The sequence below is a fragment of the Enoplosus armatus genome, chromosome 11 (genome assembly GCF_043641665.1).
Source record: "Enoplosus armatus isolate fEnoArm2 chromosome 11, fEnoArm2.hap1, whole genome shotgun sequence".
NCBI lineage: Eukaryota > Metazoa > Chordata > Actinopteri > Centrarchiformes > Enoplosidae > Enoplosus > Enoplosus armatus.
The window spans coordinates 22,722,015-22,743,326 of NC_092190.1; the positions used below are offsets into that span (position 1 = coordinate 22,722,015).

Sequence of the window (21,312 nt, forward strand, 5' to 3'; positions counted from 1 at the left end):
TAGCAATGACAAGCCAACATGAGTGATCTCTGGGACTGGGACTGACGTTGATCTAACTCTGATGACTCTGACAAACGCCTCTTCTCCCCACAGTAAGCTGAGTGCCAGCAGGGCATCAACGAAAGCAGGCACAGGCAAAGCGATTGCGAGGCAAGACATTTGCACCGGGTGAGATGGGGATTTCCACGTGGGTGGGGGCATTTGTGCGTACGAGAAATTGTATTCATGACAAGAGTACAAATGTTGACAGCTGACAACTTTGGAGCCGTTCAACAATAAAAGGTCTGTCAGCGATGGAAGAAAAGACACCTGCAGATGAATAAAGATGGCTTCTCATTGACAGACATGAACATGCACGCAACCATCTGAACAGAACTGGAGCTATATATTAATGACTTATGCACCAGTGCATTCACAACGACACAAAAATGCAGTGAGCACGCTCTCGGGTTCGAACTGCCCGAGCGAGGCAGGTGCAGCCTACCAAACGGGAACAGAGGGAACAGTCGGGAGAAACAGCTTTTCATTTTACTCAGGCTGTTACGGCAAGAAGTATTGTGCAACACGACGGCACAAATGAGATCTTGAAGTGCTCCCTGGTTCACCTGGAGGGGTTAAGCCAGAGGCCACGAGCGCTCTGCATCACCTTGGACGGTGTTGTCCAAGATGGAGTTCATTTTTGAACCATTCCTTCAGGCTGTCCAGCCCAACAGAGGCTCAGCCGTCTTATTTATTTATCTATTTTTTTTTACTCTTTTAACAAGCGTGTTATGCCTGCTGGCCAGCTTGATGCTGCCTCCCCAGCTCACGATGGCAAGAACATGAATTCGCTTCCTCAATAACTTGCAGGAATTGCTTACTGCCGTCCATCTTACAGACACAGAGCTTATCAAACTTGTTTTCCGCGATGCCCGACACATGTTATGTAAGAAAAAAGTACCAAACCAAGAGACAAACTTCATGATATTCCTTTAAATATACGTAGCAAGATGAAAAAAATAAAAATATAATGGTCTAAAAGACATTAAAGCTTTGTTCATTCAAATAAAGTTTACAACTGAATCAAGGTGAAATGCAGTGATTAAGGTTTGTTAATCTAAATAAAGTTTTACACTGTCAGTAGGCTAAAACACCTTGATAACATTTTGTTAATGTCAATAAAGTTTTATGACCTAAGCAAGTCAGGTTGGCAGGTACAGGCATGTGCTAAGAGCAGTGTTGTTGTGTTGTATGTACTGTACGGTGTGAGGAAGTTAACTGGCCACATTCTGTGGGTCAATCAGAGAAACGGGTGGGGTTGTCTTTGGTTGGAGGCGGAGAAGAGTCGGAGAGAGACGGACATCGCAGCATGGTTTGAGAGACAAAGTTAAGCTGCTGATTCAGACTGTCTGCTGTGTCGGGACGTTTGGATGAAAGGCCTCGTGGTTGGACTGTTACTGTGTGTTTATTTACACTTCTCATTAATAAAAGGTGTGTATGTGGTCATAAGAACTCTACCTTTTATTTTCATTTAAGACGGTGCATATTGTGCAAATATTGTGTTTCTTGGATACAGTGTCTGGGTTTTAGTTATTTCCTAACATAGGGTACGTTAAGTTATTTTCATAGTATAGCATCACAGTAAGTAACCTAGGGGCCCCAACTTTTAGGTAAAAAAAAGTTGGGAGAAATGATCAATGATCAAAGGTCTACAAAGGTCCCTTCTTTGTAGGCATTGCATTTGGATTCGTTCACCAAGGTGAGTCAGAAAACAGGCTACTCCTGAAGTTCCTGTCGTGACTTTAGTTCACATATGAACTGAATAGAATGAGTTGGGGTTTATTTCACACATGGGTTCGTATTCAAGTGTAGTCATGCTCATATAAAGCCGGCCCCAGCACACAGGACCGGGGGTGAGGGCAGTCGACGCCACCACAATCAAGAAGGCCATCAGGAAGGCTGGCTGTGTCCTGGGGGTGGAGCTTGATTCATCATGGACAGTGGCTCCCACCCCCCCCCTCTCTCTCCGTGATGTGCGGGTCACGCACAGGAACACCTTCAGCAGCAGACTGTTAGAGCGCCACAGGAAATCTCTTCCTCCTGTGGCAATCAAACCCTACAACCCATCTACCTCACGCCGAGAGATGGACAGCGGAGACGTGGGGTGCTGAGGCGGCCCCCGGCCTCCATCTCAGCTCTGTTCTGCTCCGCTTGTTTAATCGCCCTGGTTTCTCTCTGGACTGCTGTCTCTCTCCGTGGATCACAATCATTACAGCTCTCTGACTTACGGGACATAACGGGACATGATCATTGAACATTTTGAATTAAACAGATAAACTTACCTGACTTATGAAGACTTATGATCCCTACCGTTAACCTTCTTTATATTTTTGCCATTGTGTATATTTCTCTTTGTTGATATTTCACTATATATTTGCACTATTTCTTACTTTGTACTGCCACTGCTGCACAACAATTTCCCTCAGGATAACTACAGTTCTATCTTATCTTACCTTAGAAATGACTAAAAGCAGCTATAATCAGTATTTTTATGATGACAATGGCTCTAATGACTATGTGTAATGTGAAAGGTGTCGCTCGTCGTGACAATTATCACATGCTGTCATTCTGCAGTTCCCCTCGGCTCCACAGAGACTTTTAGCATCTTTCAGCTCATTGTTTTGGTTTTCTGGCTCGCCTCTCAAAGCTCTCATAGCGTTGCTTTCAGCCGAAAAGCTCTAAAAGCCCAGTGTGCCCTAACTGCACAGCAGACAGACACAGTTAGTGGAGTGAATGGGAAGGAGGAAGTGAAAAGGAGAGTGAATATTGGACTTATATTTGCCAGAAGAAAGCCAAGAATGCAGATTTTGCTCTGCATCTGCCGGATGTGCAACTGTTGGCTAACAAGTTCACCGGATCCGCTGGAAGGATCAGAATCTGTCAGCGCTGTCAGCTCACAGCTTGTTTCTGCTGCTACCAAAAGGCCAAACACTTATTGCAGTGTTATAGAAGTAAGTATAGTATGCTGCACCCCCCTTGAATGTGAAATATTACGCCTGATACTAGGTTTATGTCCCAGTGTAAATGGTACCTAACCCCCACAGAGAGCCGAGGATATAATTATCTTTTTCTCCAAAGTGCAGGTCTTAGAAACAAAACTTATGTTAATGAGGCTTATGGCAGTTACAAAGACATTATACAAAGGCTACAATAAGGCTTTGGATTCCAGCCTAAGCACCCATGAACGGCCCATAACAATAAGCTGGAACATCAATAACACACACTCTTGTTTCATAGTGAAAGTAAATTACTGTTTAGAGAGAGGAGGATTCACCGAGCTCCAAGTGACTCATATCGACTTTATGCAGAGTGTAACTTCTCAGCGCACACTGAATGTACTGCGGTTGACACAGGGGTTGAGAGTGCTCAATATAAATTTGCAGGTGTTATTACAAATATCTGTGTGTGTTGTGGAGAACTGTGCCTGGGCACATTTCTCAAACTCTGACACGCTGAAACTTCCTAATTTTCCCTCCACAGGCCTCCAAATGAGCCCTAAAATGAACTTTTCAGCAGCAGTCCTCATTAAACGAGGTGCAGCGCTCACATGGGCACGGTGACCTTTGTTGCCGGCTGGATGATAAAACAAAAAAAGGTTGTGACATTTTCAACACTCAAAAACAAAAGAAAATGGCTGTGAAGATGAATATCATTTCCAAAACCAAAAGCTCAGGTGCCCATGTAACAAAAAGTTATTAACATTACAAGGTTGGTCTTTCAAAGCACATATTGACCACCTCTGACAACAAGACAAACAGGCTTGGGGTTTGATTTTATCCAATCCAAATCCCTTATAGAACTGTATTAGGGACAGCTTTCAACTTCTGCATCTAACTGAAGTTGAAAATAACTCAAACTAGAGGCTCGATTTAGATTCGTAATCAGCTTTTGTTGGCCGAAGAAGAAAAGGCCTGATGGATGTTCAAAACCCGTAGATGAATAGTATTACATCTAAAAAGGTGATCAAATGTATCGGCCACTTTCCCGCTTTATTTTTCCTGAACTACCTGCGCTACATACCGAAGGTCGCGATGCAGAACGTTTGAGGTGATGAGTTTAAAATAGTGTTTAAAGTCGAGATGAATCAGCATTTCGGGAGAATCCAGCTTTCGGAGTGAAACAGGATGGGCAGGCGGGACATGACGTACACCACGTACCATGCTGTCGCTAGCTTGCTAACTAATGAATGTTTGCTCTGTGCCGCTAAACGTTGAAGACTGATTGACGGGTGGATGTCATCATACTATTGGATGGTTTAAGCTTAAATTAGATGAGACTTTTTTGGCATATGTTGTTGTAGGTGCACAATATGACCGATGTGATGCAAAAGGGTTAAAAAGGCATTTTTCATTTCATCTCGACTTTAACTGGGAGCTAATTCCTTTCTCTAAAGACAACTAACCGTTCTATTGATCTTGTTGAGCCACAAAAACACTTATACTCCGGGGCTAGCCACTAGTTTCTGTAATTCGATGCTCGATCTCGGACTTAGTCTCTCATTAAGGCGCAAAAGTAAAACATGTTCCTGAATGAGCTGCACCTTTTGATTTGAACAAAGACTGCCACTCCCGTGATATTCATCATACATTATTGTAACTGTTCCTCCTTTATCGCTCCTTATCCTCATCTTTCTCTCCTTTAGGATTGTCTTGAAAATGGTGAGTTAAGAAGGTGTGTGTGTTTTTGTTACAGCCGTAGGGAGATTGACAAGTCAATTTCTATAAGAGTGGCCACTCGACTGGCCTCAGTCTGTCAAGTTGGTGACTTTTCTCGGGCTTGTGGGAAATTGTAAAAGCTCTGTAAAAGATGGCGGACAAAATCCACAGTTCTCCATCCGTGGGGAAAAAGCGTTCCTAATTTCAGTCGAATCTAATGTGAGAACAGAAGCCAAAGCTCTGGTTTCACTTCAGCTCACTATAGACGAGAGCTTTACAGTAAGTATTCTCTCAAGAGATTCAATTGTATGACATGAAACTACAACATGTGAGCAACGCAAAGAAAAAAACAAGAGAGACAACAGCACAGACGCTTCAGGAGTATCTTGGGAGTGTCACCGCAGAAGAAGTGTCAGTGAGTCTCCCCCTCCCCTGCCTGGCACCAGCTCACTTATAAGCAAAAAGAAAATCAATAGCCTGGCGGGAGTAGCTCTCTGGATGGACATGTACAGTGGAAAACATGTCCGGCCAAATGGCTACTGAGGAATAACAAGGACACGTGCAGCTGACGCCGTACCATCTGGTTGCCATGGCAATGTTGCCTCTAGGTGCACTTACAGGTATGAAGCTTTGGGCTTTTGCATCTTCGTGTTTGCACCAGTTTCAAATCACAACAGGCCCATTTAGAGACACAAAGACTCCTGTTAGTCTGATTCTAAGATAACTTCTACATAAATACTTCATCTTCACTCCACAGCCCAGCGTTGTACTCAGAGATCAAAATTTCAAACTTCAAAAGGCTGAAACTGCTTCACCCCGTACTTTGATTTGGTCAAACCTTAAACAAAGGAAAAAACGCTGTGAACTGTAAAAAAACAAACAAAAAAAAAACAACCCAAAACTCAAAGATTGCTGTCTGACTCTAATTAAATGGGATATCTCAGAAGCTACTCGCCCAGTTTCATCACGAAAAAGCTTACACTAATTGGCTGCAGCAACTTTAAAGGAAAACTCTTTCTTATTACGACTTGGGTTTTATTTTTGTAGCTCTGGCCGATGGTTGTAACGATTATGATAACGCTGTAGTCAATAAAATAACTGCTCAGATCTCAGACTTCTCTAGAAATGGGCCCAAAGGGGCGAGAAACACAAGCGTTCAGACAAATCTGGTCCGACCGTTTTAATTGGAAGAGAAAACAAAAGGTGAACAACGAAACCAGCTCCCAAACTTTGAGTTGCAAACATCCCTCACAGTTTACAGGCCGTCTTCCTGGTCTAACCTCGACTTACTGCACTTACCGTAGTTCAGTTTTTCTGATAAGGTGCTAACTAGTCAGTTCTGTCTGATGTGCGACGTCTCTGCGTTCAGAGAAATCAGCGACTACTTTGGTGAGTGCAAAGTTATCATAACCACTCTTAAAGGCTTTGAGACACTTGGGTGCAGGTACGCTTGACTGACAGGTGTCGCATACAAACACCATCTTCATCACTGTCTCTCATCTAAACCCAGGTTCCAACTTTTTGCCCATATTGGGATTTTCTGTTGCCATGCCACTGCCAAAGGTGGCGGCCAGTGATAAGCTAACTCAAAACTCTCAGTAACTTGTGGGTGAAGTCACAGATACTATCACTTATATTTTTCTACAATCTGTTCACACTCTAGGGGTGTGTGAAATGGCTAAACCCTTCTTTCATGGTATATACAGTATGTAATTCTATCATATAACATTGTGTCACAGTGTTTTTAGACAAAAGAACAGGTGAAAATATCTGTTTTAAATACACAGCGCTCCATCACGTTGATGCATATTCAAAGAAGGCTGTCCTGCTCTTTGGGTTGCAACACTGCCTGTAGTGACATGATACAAGCAGAGACATTAAAGAGACGTACACCTCTGCATGAATAACCTCTGACGGATACAATCCCACACAGCACGATGTACAGTATGTTTTATTTCCGTGCCTTTCTGCATTCTGTCTGCTGTGTTGACTTTACTTTTGCTGCTCTCTGCTGCTTCCTTTGTTTGCACAATATTCTGCATGTGTTTATGGTGAGACTACATTAAAAACGTCTTGCAGCATACGGAGGCTTTTGGAGACACAGTGAGGAACGCAGGTGTTGTACTTGAAATACCAAATCACAAAGGCGTACTGTTTGTATTTTGCTGGCACGGCTGCAGAAATGTTGATGCATAACAGCCGGTATCGCCACTCGCTGCAGCCGCCGCCGTTCAAACAGATTCATTTATTACATTTATTTACAGACAAACAGAATGCAGATATGTTGTTTGTGGGACGCAGGTGCTGTTTTTCCACCATAGAATTACACACCGGCGGGATGTTTGGTTCTATCTCTAAAATACCAGGTGGGCTCAACTGAGACAGCAGAGATAGTTCCTGTCTCTTATTGTCCCTTTGTCTTTATGGCTTTACATCTGTGACTCCCCGCCTGCATCCACTACTTATCATTTGTTCTTTCATCAGCAATTCAGGACACGGGAATATGAACTCCTCGCACGTATGGAGTAAATTATTTTTCAGACAACTCTATCGGCGTCTATTCAAAACACTCTCGAGACAAAGCTGTAGGAAGACGGCTCCCCGGCTTTCACATTGACGGCTGGAGACAAGCAGAAATCTTGCACCTGAACAGCAGAAATGTGCCGAACAAATGCGAGCACACAATCCTGTTATGCCTGGACGTGCAAACAATGGAGGCTGTCACTCAGAATCAGTGAGTCATCAGTCAACTTCAAACCCACACACTTCTGTGCCTTTATAGCTTAAAGCTAATAAGCTATTTTCTCTTCTTTTTAAAGGTTCTTTTAGTGAGCTAGGAAAAGAATAACAGAACACGTCTATTAGGAGACACCATACCGACATATGAAGACTAAAATGCATGGGAGAAAGTCACTGGGCTGCCAGGATTTGCACTGACAAGAGCATTACAAGACGTCTAAGAAGGCTGAAACAAAACACAAGCCTTGTCACAAACAAGAATCCCACAGATTATCAGGTTTTATCAAGCGTAATCACTCCCAGATACAGATGTAGTCAGATAACGGGATGTAATCCTGCAGAAAGGTGAAGCTAAAGGAGCTTCCTCAGACACCTTGCAGCAGGACACTCTCTCACTCACGTCAGAGCGGGTCCATGTAACCAGCTAATGCCAGAGCGGCTTATGAACCCCACGTACAAAGACTGTGGTATGAAGACCAACTTCTCAGTTCAAAGCCTGCATGGGATCAAAGTGTGTGATCAGCAGGAGACTCGTTCACTCGTTTTAGAGCAGATCTAGGCCGCTTTGTTATTCTTTTCATCCTTCATAACAGGTTATAGACTTCATGGAACAATCCTTAGATCAAAGCCCTGGATTACAGCAAAGCCACATGCAAACAGGTCTGAAAATAAAAAAGCAAACATGGCCAGAAAAATGTATATAATGATAAACAAAAACAATGATGATGATACATGATTGGACGTGGCCTCATGTGCTGACGCCGCATTGCTGTGAAGCGGGAACGGCGTTTTGGCACCTGCCTGACAAAAGGATTCACATTTATATGTTAAACCTGATCCCGTGCACAGGAAAGCACAACAACGGCAGCAAAGACGATGTGCAGAATCAAACTAGAATCCAGCGGCGAGGTGCAGTAGAGACGTGTTGCCTAGCAGCAGGCTAGTTGTGTTGTACAGTAACAAACATGACATGAGGGCCGGCGCGTACTGTACTTTTACCATTGCAACATTATCATTCATTTGGAGCCATTTTTGTGTCCACCGGATGAATGTTAGTTGTGTTTTTGGTCTCCACCGACTCCTGAGGGAAAAATCTGGCTCTTTAGCTGCTAAATGCTCCACTATGTTCACCAGCAAGCCTCTAACTGTGTCTGTCTGCTGGAAGAACTTTTTCTCTGAAAACAGCTGATGACACTATGAGAGCAGCATGAAAAAGTTAAAAAGTAAAGTTCTGGGCCGCGCAGATAAACAACCAGCTGAAACTCTCCACGAGGCTCTGTAAAGCCGAGGGGAGCTGCAGATCCAGCTGATAATCCTCTGGAGATTCATCACTACCAGATACACCTTTCACACTGTTTCTTATTTCATCCACTGTTATTATAGAATGTGATTATAGCCACTTTAAGGTTAGGGGAAGATTGTTGTTTCGCTTACAATGTGAAAAAAATGCAAATGCATCTTGTCTCGTGCTTCAAATCAGCAATTACTTTTTCAACATTTGACCATGATGACTCTCTATTACTTAATGAAGTGCTTTGAGTTGCCTGAACCTAAACCTTAGTGTTAATCATGTTTCAGTTGCCAGGAGCACATATTGCATTGGAAAACTGATTAAATATACTGCCAATGAACATTTGTTCTGTATAAATGTTTTTTTTTTTTTCATCTTTGGGTTGATTGCAAAATTATTATGCATTATGTTGTATCCTACAAATTGTATTTGTAGCTGGAAATGAGTTTCATACGGCTGCACACTGAAAGATGGTTTTTATGTGCTGAATTGAATAGAAATGAATGACTTCCTGGAAGTAAAAGGAAAATGAAGCGTTAGTTCAGACAGACAACTCAAGCAGAGTTTGCATCGGCTGATTCATATCAGCTTCACCATAACTGTGGACCCACTGGCACTCTGCTGACGTAGTCCGCACTTCCTGCTGCACCTCCCTGCACCACGCCAGCATACTCCTTATGTTTTTTGTACTGTTGCTTTTATAAGTTTACTATTCGCCATAAAGGGTCAATTCCTTGACCTGAAACACATCCATCAGTCTGAGAAACGATGGCCTTCTTTCAGTGCATGTAAAAGTAAAATAAGATATTCAGACATGAAGAGCTGTCTGCCTGTATTTCCCATGTAACTCCCATTTTGTACCTTATAGTCAGTCGCTATCAGCTGGTTTGTCTGGGCGTGTGCTTATTTTCAGGTGCTCTTTTAACTTTGAATTGCCGACGTGTGTGAATTGTGTTATAAATCAACTTTGCGTAATATTGTATGACGGTGTTTCATTTCATAGAAAGTGGATATAAAGAGCCACAGATAATTGCTGCTGTTGAGAAAAGTGTGAGGTTATTCAAATATACATGTATAACCTTAAGTTCCCACAGCCCTGAAGTCTACTGAAAAAGCCAAATCCTTCAGTGACCTCTCACTTGAAGTAGGAAATCTAGAGTTTAAACAGCCCCATGATGCCAAAAGAAGGCATCACCTTTATTAATATATGTGACATGTGACAAACACTAAGTAAGCAAACCCAAGTCGGGCCTGAAGGCCTGCAGAGCAGAATAGTTTGGGTTTTTTTAAACATTGGCTCTAACTATTAAATTACAGCATCGAGGCTACGAGTGTGCACTTGCTGACTTTGCGTCTCTCTGCCAGTTTTCACCAAATGTTTCACAGCCAGGAGGCTTTAAATGGAGGGATTAAACATTCTGCACATTTCGCCTTCATTTGTAGCTCTGGCTAATCCGCGGCCATAGATGCACGCCGTTGTCAGCGATTTTCACATCTGTCAGCAGCGTCCACACAGGCTGCACTGAAACGTCACACGTTATACAAACATCACACTACTCACATGTGTCTTCAGAAAAGTTCATCAACTGCGCATATTCATCCGCCGCGCTCTGATTTAATAAAGAATCAACCTGGCTCTCATAATATTCTTATCTCAAACTCGTTATTAAACACAACAACTGTAAATTGTTCACAAATCTTCATTCATTAATGTTCTTTAAGCTTGGGCCTATTCTCAAAGGGGTCTGGGATGTATCCCAGTGTGCACTGGGGGGGAGCAGAGAAAGATGCCCAACAGGTGAGTCAACGACTGCTGCAAATAGACAGAGACTCACATTGAAACGGTTATCAGCAGTTTTGCAGACGTCTCTTTTGTAATGGTGGTCTATGGGGAAAATGCGTCCGTTGCAATACCACGGTCGGCCACTGGGACACACTGGCAGGCACCATATCCACATTAATACAGCCATGGGGCTGTCCCACTGTGCAGCTTTTGCGAAAGGGAAAAACCCACAATGCTTTAGCCGTCACAGCAGAATTGTGATTCAGAAAAATAAGCCAAACATGGAAGGAGTCAGCAAGATAATACAGATGTTGTTAACCAGCACCTTGTATGTGTATGTGCATTTGTCTTGTGATGACATGATGGTGACGTCACAGGTGACCTTGTTTAGAGTCTGTGAGGGTCCAGTGCTTAGAGCAGACATTGAAACCTGCTGCTGTAAATAGAGCACCTAATGTGCATTAATCTGCGGATGAAAATAGTCCCTAATTAATGCACTTTTTGAATTTACTCCTGTTTGAGTATCATTTCTTAAAAACTCATTTTCTAAAAATAAAACTATACAAGATTTACGTCTTCATTAGGATCTAACAGTCAGACAGGGTAGTCTAACACCGCTGTGAGAAAACACGTTGTTAGTTCGGTCTTTTTATGCGACTTCTTAACAACACTAAAAATATAAAATAACGTCTTCCATCTGACCTGCGTGCCTTTGAGATGTGACAAGAAATTCTGTTGACAAAAGCCACTGATGTTTACGTTTTATGGCAGACAGAAACAGATGATGTAGCATCACAAGACGCAGCCGCAAAAGAGGCGATGACCTACTTTGTGTCTCTGTCTCCTGCTGACTGATGTCTGACAGGAGTCTGTCTCTGCCCAGCAAGCGTTTTCCACACTGTACTTTAATGTCATACACACTGTAAACTGTGGAACTGGCTGATGGTTGATGCACAAGGCAATGTCTTTTTTTTTTTTTTGCTGCTGACAACAAATAATTGTGTTGTGACGAATGCAGGACATTATGCACTGTTATTCCTTCATAATTTGTTAGAAATATAATAAACCACGGAGTAATATCTGAACCAAAACAAACAATTAAATCGAAGAATCTGGGGGAAAAAAAACAACAAAAAACCTACATCTCCACCGCTGAAATTGGGCACAACGTTTTAATGAGTGTTTTATTTCATTCGGTGCACCGGAGATGAACCCGTTAGAAAAGTCATTTATTTTTCCTAAAAGAACTGCGGTTATTACTCTTCGTCACACAGGTGTCAAGCTCAAGGCTGTCGGTGTGTTTCGCACTGTGCTGCCATACAGGGGGAATCTAACAGTGCATTTCACTGTACACTGGCTTTTTGCCTTGGTCTTTTGGACCAGGTCCAAGTCAAGTCTCAAGTCTATAACACATGACTTGGAGGTCTTTTCAGGCCATCAACTGGCGTGCAAATTATAACAGCACAAGGTCAAAATCACACCAAATAATGGAAATTGAAATCAAATAATAGCACTGAAAGCACACGTTTAAATATGTTTACTGATGCACAAAGTCCCGTGATGACTTTTTGTCTGTTTTTGTCTAATTTGAAGAAACTCGAGCATGATGGAGACTGGCTCTTTTTATACACGTGTCTACACGGTCTTCTGCCTGACCGGAATGGAAACAGTTCACTCCATGATGAAGACAGGTATCCTCTTCAGCCCCTCCATGGAGCTTCAGCCACATGTCTGTCATTTATGAGCACTGATCCTGGTTTTAAACGTGCACGCTAACAGCTCAGACAGAAGCTGCTATCATTAGGCATTAGACATTGTCACTATGACAGGTAGGTTACAGTTATTTCAACCTTTTTTTTTTAGCAGCAAACATCAAGTTGTTGGCATAATTAAAAAAAAACAACATTAACATTTTAATCAGGTATTTCGTGCAGTAGGTGTTTTAAAAACAAGGCAGACAGCATGAGAAATAAGTGATACATTAATAATTTTCAATATTGTACAAGAGCGAGGAACATAAAAGAAGGAATTAGCACATAAATATACAGATCTGTGCGTCAGAATCATTTGCAAAATAGTCTGTGCTGGATATGAAAGGAGTAAACTATTAAACCACTCGTGTACAGGCTAATTGATCTTATAATGAGCAATAAGGCTAATTTCTCTTATCTAAATTTTATGACTTTTTCTCATTTAATTCAGGCACCAGCAGACGCACCTGCAGGTGTGTATCTGGCATCCCCAATATGACATTAAATATTTACGCACAGCATGTTTTTTTTAGCCGTGCTGAAGAAACGCTGTGATGCTGCAGGGATGGCAATGCCGCTCTGTCGGTTGGTCGGTCAGTCGGTCAGTCCAGAGTGAAATATCTTCCAGCTCAAAGCCCCGCTGTGCCTAAGTACAGCCTCACAGAGCCGCCAGCATGACTGTAGACTCTCAGTCTTGTATCAATAATTATGAATAATTAAGTCCAAACCAAGTCGCAAGCCCTCATTTTTGCATCTCACGTCCGGCTCCCGTCCCTTTCTGGTTAAAGCTCACTCTTTTCTTCTTACAGACAAACTGATTCATCCTCAAAAGCAAATCATTATATCACAAGCCTGTAATGTAATTCTGATTTTACTTTTTTTTTCATTAGAGCTTACAAAACCGGAAAAATCTCTTATCTCTCTGAAATAGACCAGTCCGTCAACATAACCTTGTGATAAAGAATAAACTGGGCCTGTGGCTATTGGCCATACTGTTCCAAATTATTATTTGGATTATTGTATTATTAAGTCTAACCCTTCATGCAAAATATGTAAATCAGTTCTGATTAATCGCCTTGTCACTAATCCTCACAGTTGATCCCTTCCAGAGTGGAGGGTCCAATTTGCATATCTCATTTTGCATCTACTCTTTTCTGATGGAAAGCCGGTAATTACGGTTCAAGCTTGCACCGCTGCTCTATTAGTGAATGAATGTGACCTGCCAGTCGCACACAGGCCACAATGGGATTTAATCACCCCCTCACCCGGGCCCCCGTCAAAATGTATCAAGCACCAGAAGACTACGGTGTGGATGTTTATTCAACCCTGACCATGTGTTTCAGCAGGGTTTGTCTTTAGAACCCTGGGATGTCATTTCTTGCAACCAGATAAACTAAAAGATGTGAGCAGGGATTGGAAAGTCTGCTTCTGACATCACACCTTGACATCTTGTACACCTTCTCCAGAGCGCATGTCCTGCTCGGTCTCAGATATCACACCTTCTCGCACTGTAACGAGGAAGATTTTGCATAGCATTGCTTTTTCAAAATAGGAGCATACCTGACTGCATTGAACTGAGAGTTATGAATGAAACTGAATGAGCTGATGTAGCCTGATAATCAGACTGAATTGCCATTTTGTTTTTGCTTTATTATTGCATCGTCTTACCAAGTGACTGACATATCCGTCCTGACATCTTCAGTCGACACTGACTCAGGAGAGGTTGCTAGGAGCACGACGATCAACGTCAAGTATTTCTGCATGTCGGCCTACGACAACCTGAGGTCTGACAGACGTATTGCTGTGATGTTTCTGTTGCCTGTGTGAACTCTGATCTGAGTGGATTGACGAGCACTCAGCAAAGTGTTATCTTAACTTTAAAATGTATAATATGAGGACTGGATACATGCTGACGCAACACCTGAAAACACAAAACTATAAAGACGATGTTTTTGTAGTGAGTGGTGAACGAGGAACCTAATATTTCTGCAATTACTGACACTACATTATTTCAACATTGGCAGCACTGAACTGTTAAATATAATTTCCACCACTGTGATTTGCCCATATATATGTACATTTACTCAATTCCCGTACCTCAGCACAACTTTACTTTGATTTTATTCCACTTTTACCTTTACTCCTCCACGTTTAAGAATTACTGGAGAGTTATTTACTTTGCAGTTGAATAATTTTTTTTTTTACATAAATCACATAATTAACCAAAAGAATGATGCCTTGTTATAGATTTAACTATCTACTTGTATAAAGTTAGCTCTAAAATTAGCTCCACGTCCATACAATCACAATTCTGATGTCACCGTATCTGACCATGATTTTTTCTGCTTGCGTTCCTCCAGCCAATCAGTCCCTGGGTGCTTTCTTTAAATATCTTTATGTATTTAAATATCTTTAAACCTTTCTTTTAAATATATACACCACCTGTCGGCTTTTGCTAGTCTTTCTCTGCTACTTGATAAACAGTTATACACTTCCAATTGATTTCTTCTTTATGAAATGCTACTTTAAAAATACATTTTTAGTTTCAAAACTCCTCTCTTTTCCCTTCCTGTAAAACATTAAAATATTTCTGGATCATCTCGAACTCGGGAGCATATGCATGTATCGAACAACCCCTCTTATTATTCAAACCACACTTGATGTGTAGGTGTGTAGGTCATAGCTAGCAGAGCAGGATCTTGGGAGGAGTTGTGTTACCAGTGACGGTATACTGCAGGAGGAAGCATAATGTTTTCTATGGCTGCGTATTGCACTGTATTCACAATACCACGGCCACCTCGAGAAAACACATGCCACGATGTCACGATAGCTTCATTATAGACATTTTCAGTATTTAGCAACTTGCTGGAAACCAGTTAAACACTGTTAAAAGGACATGTGTGTATGCTGCACATGTCAAAACTTTTTACCACATGCCTGTAGCATATACTGTATGAAATTCAGTATGATAATAATGTCAGTTTGCATGAAAATCCTGCTGTTTCCTCACAATATACCAGACACTGGATATATGCCAGATGTGATACATTAGGGCAAACGCTCATAATAGATGACTGCAGTATAAACAGGTTAAACATCACTCATAACAATACACAACTTTCAAAGTATGTATCAGCTACACAGGATCCTGAAAAAGAGACTCTGCACACATGTTTGAGTTTCTCTGAAGAATTAAGCGGGATGCATTTTCCATCCAAAGCCATTAGTTTGCCACCTCCGCCAGCTGTCACCAAATCCCACACGCCACCTCGAAACACACTTCAAACTGATCCCCAAAGCAGTTTATCACAGAGTCTGACAAACTGCCTTCAACGCACGGCAACAGCGTGCGCTATCGTACCTCAAGACATGTGTTTCTTCTTCCTCACCAGGTTCTGTGCGAAACTACCCATCGACCTCCAGTACTTTGCACCATCCACAGGACTGAGCGGGTGGCAGGAGCTAACAGGCTAATTCTGCACTCTGAGCTAACCTTCCCACTCATTACTTTTGTGAGCTCGGAAACCCATCTATAAAAAGTAGTTAAAAGTAGCCCACCCTGTAACAGCTACATTAAAATCTTGCATCAATAATTGGTATATATCAATATGTAGTGATGTGTCAATGTGCATGATGAGTACTTGTACTTTTGATACTTTACGTACATTTCTCTGATAATACTTTTGTACTTTTACTTAACATTTTGAGGACTTGTGGTCTCTGTATTACTTTCACTTGCAATACAGTGTTTTTACATTGTCTCTGACTCGTCTCGTCTGAACCTGCTGTGCACAAAAAGGGTAGATGTCTGCTTACAATCCAATACTCCATAACAAAAGTGTAACATTTTATTCATGGTTACCTGAGTGGGGACACTATCTGTGCACTTCCATATGTAAGCACGAATGACAGAGAATTCATTCACACTGGTGTTAAGGACCTTACCTGTTTCACATCATAGGCGAAGAGTACGTATTTCAGATCAGGGGAGACAGAATACTTGGCCACGTTGAAATTTATCTGACGGGAATTAGAGAGAAAGAGAGAGACAAAAAGACGACATCATTACAATAGCATTTATATTGTGATTAATCCTAATAAGTGAATTTACAGTATGACAGGCCAAAATCTACTTACAAATGTTGTGTTTGTCAGGACAATCTCTGTTTCGTTTGTCAGGATGTTGAACTTGATGACGTGGCCATCGCTGTTTCTGTAGATGACTTCAGAGTCTGTGTGTAGAAACAGAGGGAACAAAGAAAAAAAACATCTGCATGAAGGAAATTGAATTTTAAAAGCTGCCCCCCCCCCCCCCCCCGCAAGACAAAGTTCAAAGCAAAGACAGGCCCGAAGCGGCCGTCCTGATTCTATTTAGAATTGCAAAGATGCCATTAAAAACAAATACTTTCTCAGACTCACTTTCCCTCAAATTAAATTACAGTAACAATACATCAAGTTGGTGCGACTGTCATGTAATGTGATTAACTGTGAGAATCAAAAGTGAGATTTCACCGCCAGACAAAGACACAAAGGGAAGGCCTATATTTTTCATCTTCTTGGTAACACAGCATGTTCTGTATTGATGGGTGGAGCATTGTGTGGCACCACCAGGAAAACATCTTTTGTACCGCGCCGGATTGCTTGGATGGGAAGGCATTGTTTGTTTTTGTGTCAGCGCCAAATACCTCAAATGTCAGGGCGCGGGGGATTGTCAGGAACAATAATACCTTTGTGACAGCACAATAGCGCGCACAAATAGCCGTAATCTTAAATGTACGCGTGCAGACGTACACACACACACATGCACACAGCAACTAATAAGCATGACCATAGCAGACGTGTCTCGTACTAATAACCAATTTCTTTGCTCAATGCGCTGACTGAAAACAGAAATAAAACAGGAGGGAATGATCAATATTTCTCTCGCATGTTCAGGCTGTTTGACTATTAAATTATCCAGATAGACATGAAAAGTGGAGACATTTCCATCACAAGCAACTGACAATATTCCTCAGAGCAAGTCACTTAAACGTCTTCAGTACAGCAGGTCCAGCACTGTCATGAACACTCAGGAAGTGTGCCCTTATTTGTGTTTTACCTGTAAACATCAGGTTGTCAAATTTACAGGTGTGTATGGAACTACTTTTCATCAAGATTTGTTATTTTTGACGAGAAAGGAACCAAGTAGTCAAGATGAAGCAGTGATAAATGTGGGCACCACGCCCCTGGCAGAAGAGTAAAATACCTGCTTTGACAGGTAGTAAAGCAAGAAATGTCATTCACAACAATGGAGAAATGGATGACAAGATCTGTAAAGATTTGTAAAGAAGTTTTAGACGTGCTGTAAAGTATGTACGTCTACTGCACTTCAGTACCGTTTACCACAAAATATAACAACGTAAACCTTTAAATCAGATCTGCACCCAGGAGTTCAGCCTTCCCCCACCCCACAAAGGAGTGTAGTGAAATGATTACAGATATTAATGGTTCCCTCAGGATGAACAATAATACTGTACCTTTGGTGCTCCCCTGACCTTTCATCTAGCACCATCATCTGGTCGAAATTTCACTTAGTCCCACATTTCAGTTTGTGAGCAAATAGATGTTTTTGTCCAAAGCAACAAAGAGGCATCTGGTGCTGCGTGACAGACAGTCCCGGATGCTTCCCATAATAAAAGCTTTGAGAAGTATCAGTGTGACATGCATTTGTCAAACCAACCTTAGTTAGTCCTCCATCCTTGAACTCTTTTTTTTTTTTGTAAAACCATAACATGATGTTTGAATACACTTCCAATAAAGCATGAATCTCATTGCGCAGCTTGTCCAGCTTGTCCGGCATCTTCTTCGCCTCATTGTTGTGCACTAAGCCCGAATGGACTCATTACTCCCTCCTGTGACCAGAGAGCAGAAAACACCCACTGCAACTACGTTTAGTGTGGGGCACCCCATGGCTTAAGAGTTAAGATGCCGACTATGAACGATTCCCAGTTAGAATCCAGTCAGAGACCTTTGTTCCATCTCTCGTCGTTTCTTGTCATTTCTCTTCTGTCTCTATCTAATAAAGGCATAAACTGCCCAAAAAATCATTTTAAAAACCTTGTTTGGTGAGAACAGCAGTCATAGAGGGTGGGGGGGGGGTTTTCCCCATCAGCCACAAGGGCAGCAATTAGCCCATTGGGAGGTGCTGAGCCATGAGTTCAAGGAAGAGGACTAACTGGTCGGTTTGGCAAATGTACGTCTGGTTTACCTCAGATAAAGACCAGCGCGCAGGGAGGGAAGCATTCAGGACTGTCTCCCAGGCAGCAGATAAGACCCAAATGCTGCTACAGCATGCCCAGCAATTAGCAATTGTTACCACGCTAATGTAGTGTTTTTATGATTGCTGTAAACAACCCTATTTCAAATCTAATAGGATGATGATGTTGAAGCAAAATATTTTCATTCCCAGCCTCTCATGGGTCTGTTGGTAGGCCATATTAGCAGTATCACTCTAAGCCTAATGCTGCCACACGTGATTGCTCTTTTTCTGACCTTGCGTGCCCGTCACAGTAATAGATATCATCACATCAGACAGGCAGTGTGTATACATCTATTGTCGAGGGACCACAGGCCAAGGATTGCCCCAAATGAGGATTCTCAGAATGTGTAAAATGAAAATGACTTGTCGCATTCATCTTAACAGCTGCTCTTAAATTAAAATCTTCAGGGCCTCTCAAACACTCAAACACTATGCAATATCCTTTCATTTATATGTTTATATAGTTCAGTCAGAAACACTTACATCAAGGAATTGACCATTGACCATTTATCTTTCTGCTGAGAGAGCTAACCCTCTTAATACATACATGCATGAACATTAAATATGAGTTAAATTAACAATAACAACAAAAGCACATTAGCAGTACTGTAGTTTGAGGTGGTGGAGCTGCGGCAACAAATGGTGTTGGCTTATCGAACTTATCAGCAGAGTAAAAGTCCATTCATCTATCATCATCCTTTAGCTGTACCTGCTTATCCTCAAGGGTCGCAGGTGAGCGGAGGGTCGCAGCCAATCCCAGCTGACATTGGGCGAGAGGCGGGGTACAATCAATCAATCATATAATTTGATATTAAGTAATTACATTACAGTTACTAATCATAACGGCACTGTTTGCTTGCAAGGTGTGTGGGTTCAGTTAACAGACTGGTGTGGTACATGTTAGCTTGGTGCAGGGCCTGGAGGGCTGGAACTGGGGAGGCGACTAGCCTCTACCATATGAGGACAAATGCACCTCCAAATAAATCCAAAGTTGCCTTGTGTAAATGTTGTGTCTCTTAGCTAGCTAGCTAATGTTAGCCATGAATAGGCTTGCATTCAGAAATCGCCGGGTTTAGTTCAGAGTTGGAGGCCTTCATTGATGGAGGTTGACGGTCACTATACCTTCTATTCTTTCTTGTTATATGTTATTTAATTTAACTACTTTTTTCAATGAGTAATGTGTTATGAATAATTGATTGAAGAACATTTTTCAAAAAGCATGCCTGTACATAGTTAATGGAGCACTAGTGACTCTGATACAGTCACTGCTTTCCATTCCATAGAGACATATTCATTTTATGATTGAGTTTGTCCCCTCTGATCCTCGTGTACCCTGTGGTGGATTTATCAGCCGGGTTGGATGTAAGGGTCATGTCTGGGTCTCTGAGGTTATCCAGGGCCACTGGGAACCATATAGTAATGAATAGCTTTACAAGTAAGCACAGCTGTCTTCGCTGAACTCCTCTGGCTAATCCCAAACAGCTGCCGACGCCTCGTTTGGATGGCACTCTGCACCCTGAGGACTAGGTTCCCCCATGCTTCCGCGATGGTCCACAAAGTTCATTCTGCTGTTATCAAATGTGGCAGCCGCATTATCACCTTCACTGTCACATAAAATATATAGTTAACATAGTAAAAACAAAAGCTTGACTCGTGTATGAGGAGGAGGAGAACCTTTAAGACCAGTGTACTGTAGTCTTAATGGACTGTACTGGTTGTTTTGAATGGCCTGATCTTAACAAACTGAGATACTATAGTACTATAAATGGAAATAAATGGTAAATGGACTTTACTTATATAGCACTTTTAACATTAACAGTTCTTTACACACCAATGGCAACTGAGCTGCCATGCAAGGTGCTGGCCTCCATCAGGTTCTGTGTCTTGCCCAAGGACACTTCGACAAGTGGACATGGTGGAGGCTGGGGTAGTTGGGTATCGAGCCACTAACCCAGAGGACCCGCTCTACCTCCTGTGCGAAGGTGCCCCCACCATACTATAGAGCGTTAAACAATTCTCTTATATGCTGTGTTGCAATTGCTTGAAATAGCTCACTTAAGCCCACTTCTAACTAAAGAACTAGATAACACTGAAAGGTGCCACTGGCCAAAAACTACCGTCCCTCCGAAATGTGTCTCCAATGAGGTCAATTCTAAAGTATCAACCTCATTTTCATATGATGTCCAGCTGTGTTAAACCTCAAATCAGCGCATGCCTATGAGAGAGAATTGAATATTTAGTGCTGATAAAAAGGAACTCGTTCCTGTGATCTTTAAAACATTACCATGGGTCTCTGCACTGCTCTGCACATGTCTCCTTAAATAATGAAATGTCCGTTGCTGAAAAAGAACAAGCTAAGACTCTAATGTATAAGTAATGTCCTACGTCTGTAACCCGATGAATAATGAAATGCTTGGCTTTTTTCTCCCACGCTTACCTCTGAAACTTTGGTGGATGAAGTAAGGGTCACTGTACACGCCACGTGCTGCCTCTGCAGCTTTTGTGGGTGTCATTTTAAGGCAAGTAAATGTGATATTTACCTGACGTAAAGGCCATTACAGCTCAATTTCAGATTGCACCATCAAAATCTGTCATTATCTTATCTTCTTCCATGGTAGCCAGACAAATGATGAGCATGTAATTTCGTGGCCAAATGTGTGTTTCCGTGAGAAACAGGATTGAATTAAAAATAATACATGATCAGTGTTTGTGGTAGAAGCTGGCATTGGTCACGACCAATGAAATTAGTGCTTCCT

At 41.9% G+C, this 21,312-nt stretch overlaps 1 protein-coding gene across 2 annotated transcripts in view; it reads right to left on the minus strand.

The window, feature by feature from the left end:
- LOC139292904 (inactive dipeptidyl peptidase 10-like) overlaps positions 1–21,312 on the minus strand; it is a 155,884-nt gene that overhangs the window by 26,977 nt on the left and 107,595 nt on the right. For both annotated transcript variants that reach the window (XM_070915305.1, XM_070915306.1), the window contains 2 exons: positions 16,396–16,490; positions 16,204–16,278 (listed from right to left, as the gene is read on the minus strand). In XM_070915305.1, coding sequence (XP_070771406.1) covers positions 16,204–16,278; positions 16,396–16,490 — 170 coding nt within the window. The remainder of the gene's footprint in view (positions 1–16,203; positions 16,279–16,395; positions 16,491–21,312) is intronic.